Source organism: Pistacia vera, unplaced genomic scaffold (assembly GCF_008641045.1).
Source record: "Pistacia vera cultivar Batoury unplaced genomic scaffold, PisVer_v2 Contig464, whole genome shotgun sequence".
NCBI classification, from domain to species: Eukaryota; Viridiplantae; Streptophyta; class Magnoliopsida; order Sapindales; family Anacardiaceae; genus Pistacia; species Pistacia vera.
The window spans coordinates 129,515-135,732 of record NW_022196295.1 but is presented as its reverse complement, the minus strand read 5'-3'; the positions used below and the strand labels follow the sequence as shown (position 1 = coordinate 135,732).

General features: G+C 38.8%; 1 protein-coding gene across 1 annotated transcript; it reads right to left on the bottom strand.

Moving 5' to 3' along the window:
- Positions 1–248: 248 nt before the first annotated feature.
- On the bottom strand, positions 249–1,162 carry LOC116145639 (putative glycine-rich cell wall structural protein 1). The gene is made up of 2 exons (XM_031431098.1): positions 730–1,162; positions 249–265 (listed from the first exon to the last, which is right to left on the bottom strand). The coding sequence occupies exons 1-2, from the start codon at positions 1,160–1,162 to the stop codon at positions 249–251; spliced, it is 450 nt and encodes a 149-aa protein (XP_031286958.1).
- Between the last annotated feature and the right edge of the window lie 5,056 nt (positions 1,163–6,218).

The window sequence follows — 6,218 nt, the reverse complement described above, 5'->3', positions numbered from 1 at the left end:
AACTTTCTGGGGGTCCAGGCCTTGTCTTAGCTCTTACACAACAGTCTACATGAGAGTTGAAGACAATTTTCTGGAACCCACAACCCAAAGACATTTTTTTGGACGAAGATGCGCCAGTAACGAGCCTGTTTAACTCAATTACAGCTCTACTTATAGTTATTGGCAAGAGTAGGGTCAATTTCATTTGACAAAAAGCAACATATTATTAACAAGATTCAAGGTCACAGACTCACACACAAAAAATCCACTCACCGGATTGTGAAAGCTACATATTTTATTGGACGTACAAGAAAATAAAACAATACGCAAATGAAATGATGTGATGGCAAATAGTAAAAGCAAAGGCAAGATGAGTCTTCTAAGGTTCTCCATTAATCTAATACATACATGCATCGTCCCTTGCATGGCAACCCAATTGGGGGTATTAGTTGTGAGGAGGACCAACTCTCCCTTTCACTGATTTTTTGTGTCCACCACCACATCCCCAAATCCAACAATCACCACCCTTCCCATTGCTTCCACCACTACCTCCTCCCCATCCCCAACCTCCTCCATTACCCCCTCCTCCTCCTCCTCCTCCTCCTCCTCCTCTACCTCCACCACCACCTCCTCCCCCTCCACCACTACCACCCCCTCCTCCTCCACCCCCTCCACTACTTCCTCCACCCCATCCATGACCACTACCATTTCCTCCAGCACCTCCACCTCCACCCCCACCCCCACCCCCACCTCCACCTCCTCCTCCACCACTGCCACTTCCTTTACCACCCCCTCTTCCTCCACCATGTCCTCTTCCCTTCTTTCTTTTGTGCCCTTTACTTTTTCCATTTCCACCACCACCTCCTCGTCCTCCTCCATTACCACTACCACCTCCTCCACCTCCACCTCCACCACTACCATCACCACCTCCTCCTCCCCCTCCACTTGTACCACCTTTGTGCATATTACTACCGCTGTCTGTTAAAACTCCTTTAGCTGAGTTAGTGTTTCTTTGTCTTATATCTTCAACGACATTACTGTTGCTTTCACGTGAAAGCTTTGAATTGAAAGTAGTATTGAGCTGAGCAGAATTATCACTTTCCTCGATCCCATGAACCAAACATGGGATCAACACCAATATTGCAAGTATCACAAGAACTCCAAATCCTCTTGAAATCTCCATTGCTCGCATGAGCTTGAGAATGCCATCAGAGTTTATTACGCTTTTATACTCTTCGCATTGTACATGTAATGATCAAGATGAACATGGATAGCTACAAACAGTCCCCACAATGCAAATATTTAATCGGAAGTAACCAAAAATAGCTAACACTAGCTCTTTGAAAAGGCTGCAAAAGAGATGATAAGGGATAGTTTAATATGGCTTGCGACGCAATTTGTCCCCACCTCCATTTTCAGCGACTAATGCACGCTTGATGGCCACACTACCATATGGTCCATATCCCTATGCACTCACCATCACCACCTTTATCTTTCACCTAAACGCCGTTTAGATTAACATAATATAAACACCTTTGTTTTTCTCTTTCATGTGCTTCACCATTTACTAATAAAAAAAGAAAAAAAAAAGCACATTGAAGTACGTTTGATTTAGGTGGCAATTATGAATTTATTTCAAATTAATTATAGTAATGTACGGAAAGAACAAGAAGTAGATGTAATACGCATACCCAACAGTGGGTATATATTAAAATACTAAAGTATTTTATAAAATTGTGAAGCTTTTAGACTAAGGCACACGGAATATTGAGATATTATTGCAACATAAATAAGGGACATCATTAGAAGATATCAATAAATAAATTATTAGTATCATGTAATAAAAAACACAAAAATTCAGTCAAATTCTTTTGTAATAATGGAGGATTATTTTTTTTAGCGTCTTCTTTACCCTTCTTTTGTTCTTAATATTTTCCTGCCTTGGGTTTGTGTTATGAAACTTACCATAATCTTGAGAAAAAATGTCTTTTATAAGAAAATCTAGGAAACCCTCCTTAGTTTAATCATTCAATTTGCCGATTTCTCTTTGCTTAACTCAAATATACATTAGGTTGTTAGTCTTGTTCCTTGTGGATTTGACTATGTTTTGTATATGTAAGGAGAAGACTTTACTATAATTAAAGGTTTATTATATGGTTAAAACTAATTATCTAAGAACATGAATAATTTTTCAGTAGAAATAACAAGCAAGTGGTGCAAATTAACTATTGGGACCTCACTAACATAAGCATAGGAATTGGATACCATGCTTGTACGCCTGCACTCAACTAAAATATTCTAAATATACGTTTGCACGCATAAAAATTGAAATGGGTTACTTAGTTACAAACCTAATTGCACAATTACTATTTATCCACATCATTTTCTCATAAATAAATAGATATATATATATAGTTAGACAGTAAGCTAGTGACAAGGTCACACAGTTGTGTTGATCTCATCATTATTGGATATGGTTTATACTTTTTTTAGATTTGACGGATTATCGGTTTACACCAACTCATTCGGTAAGCTCAATTAGTAATTGGGTTTAGAATTAATTTGTTAATATTTGAGCCTGGGTTGGGTTAGATCGGGTAAACTCAAATAGGGTTAAGTTTTCTATTATACGCATTTTGTAATAGTTAGAAACTGAAAGCGAAGAAAATAGAGAGCAAGAGTGAACTGTCATAAATTTACATTTTACTTTACCGCAATTTTTGAATACTCAATAAAAGTACTCTATTTAAATGTTGGACGCAATTCCTTTATCAAAACAAACTAAGGTAAATTATGTGTCTTCTTTACTTTTCTGCTTTTATTATTATGTGTGTTTTTGCTGTAATTTCAACAGCCACGGGATTAAAATTTAATTGGGACACCGTGAACGTAGAGTGGTGGCTGGTGGGTCAAATATAATTGCAATGCCAAAGCCAAAGGGAAGCGTATACATTGATGGATCCACATGTGAAAATGTGGGTGGGGAAAGTAGTGTGCCTTTTGCTTCACGAATCGGAATTGAGATTGGAAGGCAATTGCCGGCCATGTGCTCGACAAATACCACATTATAAAGTGGAGAAATTCAAGTAAATTCAGATGATGTACTGGCACCATTCAGTGGATTTGCAACTTGTTAAATGAATTCCAGATAGGGTATTATGTATAGAGCAACTTGTATATATTTACAGGGCTCCTCGATTATAGCTATACCATCATTTCTCCACTTCTTCAAGCTAATTTTTGCTTTATAACAATATCCCTTTTCACCAACTTTACAACTTTCCAAGTTAAAACCTTGGGATAAAAGTTTCAGATTTATTACTTTGCTTGCGTCTCTGACTCTAAAGGAAGTCATGTAAATCAGCTATAGTCTAAAGAAAAAAAGACAATAGCATTCATAAATAGGAACACAGTTTGGCTTTGTCATATTGTCTGTCCTTAATTATCAACAGAATATCCAGATTTAGTGAGTAGAATACAGAAGCTCAAAAAACCTACCTATCTACTGATCAAACAAAATGCATTATGCACCACTATCGGCATTAGAGTTCATTATTTGTATTAAAATTCNAAAACAAACTAAGGTAAATTATGTGTCTTCTTTACTTTTCTGCTTTTATTATTATGTGTGTTTTTGCTGTAGTTTCAACAGCCACGGGATTAAAATTTAATTGGGACACCGTGAACGTAGAGTGGTGGCTGGTGGGTCAAATATAATTGCAATGCCAAAGCCAAAGGGAAGCGTATACATTGATGGATCCACATGTGAAAATGTGGGTGGGGAAAGTAGTGTGCCTTTTGCTTCACGAATCGGAATTGAGATTGGAAGGCAATTGCCGGCCATGTGCTCGACAAATACCACATTATAAAGTGGAGAAATTCAAGTAAATTCAGATGATGTACTGGCACCATTCAGTGGATTTGCAACTTGTTAAATGAATTCCAGATAGGGTATTATGTATAGAGCAACTTGTATATATTTACAGGGCTCCTCGATTATAGCTATACCATCATTTCTCCACTTCTTCAAGCTAATTTTTGCTTTATAACAATATCCCTTTTCACCAACTTTACAACTTTCCAAGTTAAAACCTTGGGATAAAAGTTTCAGATTTATTACTTTGCTTGCGTCTCTGACTCTAAAGGAAGTCATGTAAATCAGCTATAGTCTATAGAAAAAAAGACAATAGCATTCATAAATAGGAACACAGTTTGGCTTTGTCATATTGTCTGTCCTTAATTATCAACAGAATATCCAGATTTAGTGAGTAGAATACAGAAGCTCAAAAAACTACCTATCTGCTGATCAAACAAAATGCATTCTGCACCACTATCGGCATTAGAGTTCATTATTTGTATTAAAACTCAAGCCCAATAGTGAGTCCTACCCAAAAGGCCGACCTGTGGGTGTGAGATCCTGTTGTGGGATCCTTATAACATTATACACCACCACCCCCCTCCCCCCTCTTTCTCTCTCTCTCCTACTTCTTCAAGAGTCGAAGTAGCCCTTTCCCCATTTGGACTACTTCACTCACCTATTAAGGAGAGTACATTGCACCTTAACCTAGTCCCTCCCCTCCCTTTACTTCTTCAAGAGTCGAAGTAGCCCCTTCCCCATTTGGACTACTTCACTCACCTATTAAGGAGAGTAAATTGCACCTTAACCTAGTCGATAAGTACCATTTTCACAACCCAACTCTCAACGAGAGCAACAATGTTAGAACTCAAGCCCAAAGGAGAGCATAACCTAAAAGACTGGCCTGATAGGTGGGACAGCCCCTAGACTTAAGTGATATGATATGGAATGCTATATTTGCTCCCAATCAAAGACATCATACAGATGCCTAAATATAAATAGGGCTAATTACTGATTTTCTGTAATTGATTGATTTCCATTCTTGTTGTGTAGTAATTACATTTGATTACATTTATTTTATTTACTCACAGATTATTGTATAAATACATGGTTGTAAAGCTATAATGAAATATACAAAAAGTATTATTCTTCTCTTCTCTATTCCTTTTTGCCATTCTCTAGTAACTCGATTGCATCTCTTGTCCCTTCCAATTTGGTTTCTAACATGGTATCAGAGCAAGCAACCTAGTCCAACTTCCGCCAAACAATCCTCCCTTGGCAAGTTTTCCAGAACTTGCAAAACAAAGGCACTTGGATTAGTTTATCTCTCTTCTCAAAACCACTCAATTTACAGATTGTAATTGAATGGATTTAACCAAGCCACCCACACCAGAACACAGTATCAACAACCCAATTACCACAACCACAAATGAGCCCATAACACAACATTTAGACCAGGCCCATATCCAAACCAGTCCACCTCGCCAAGATCCAATCACTGGATTAGACCCAAATTCAAGCCCAGCTCACCAAACAAACCAAACCGATTCAAACCCATTCAGGTTCATGGGTCAGGATGTTAACCCATCGAGTCAAAATCCCTACCCGATATTCCAAATTGTCCCAACCACCACCGACCGACCAGAACCAGGTGATTCCCTTTACTCGCCAGTGTCCGATGGATCTGAAATTGTCCTTGTCAAGCAACCACTCACGGGATCCACCCATTATGCGACATGGGCTAAAGATTTTCGGCGAGCGTTTATCACAAAGGACAAGGAAGGCTTCATCGATGGCACCCTTCCCAAACTAGTGGATAATACCCTCCTCAAATACTGGAATTGGTGCACCACACTTGCTCGTGCATGGATCAGCAACTCCCTAACCTAGGAGATTGCCGTCGGCCTTCCACAGACCGAGAATGCTCAAGAGATGTGGAACAATATCAAGGAGATGTACGGCCAACTTCACCTTGCAAAGCTTTTCACTTTGCGACAAAGTTTGGCCGACATCAAGCAAAACAATCTCCCTATCACAACTTATTTCAATTGACTTTCGGCGATTTGATATGAATTGGATGTCGTCGTAGAAATGATTGAGGCACCAACATCGATTTTTCAACAGATCCAAAAGGTAAAGGATCAATACCATTTAATACATTTCCTAATGGGTTTAAACAAAAGTTTTTTGCCATTTAGAACATAGATGTTAGCAACATCACTGTCGCCATCTCTTCAATGAACTTATCAATTGGCCGTTCAAGATGAGAGTCAAAGGATGACCACCCAAGACTCTTACCATGGTGTTGTGCCCACGGCCTTCACCATCACTCCACAAGGATGGCAACCGCAGCAGTAGTAGACGAGTTTACCGTCTAATGAGA

Excerpts from the sequence above, each read along its gene's own strand:
- LOC116145639 (XM_031431098.1), bottom strand. The coding sequence starts at position 1,162 with ATGGAGATTTCAAGAGGATTTGGAGTTCTTGTGATACTTGCAATATTG.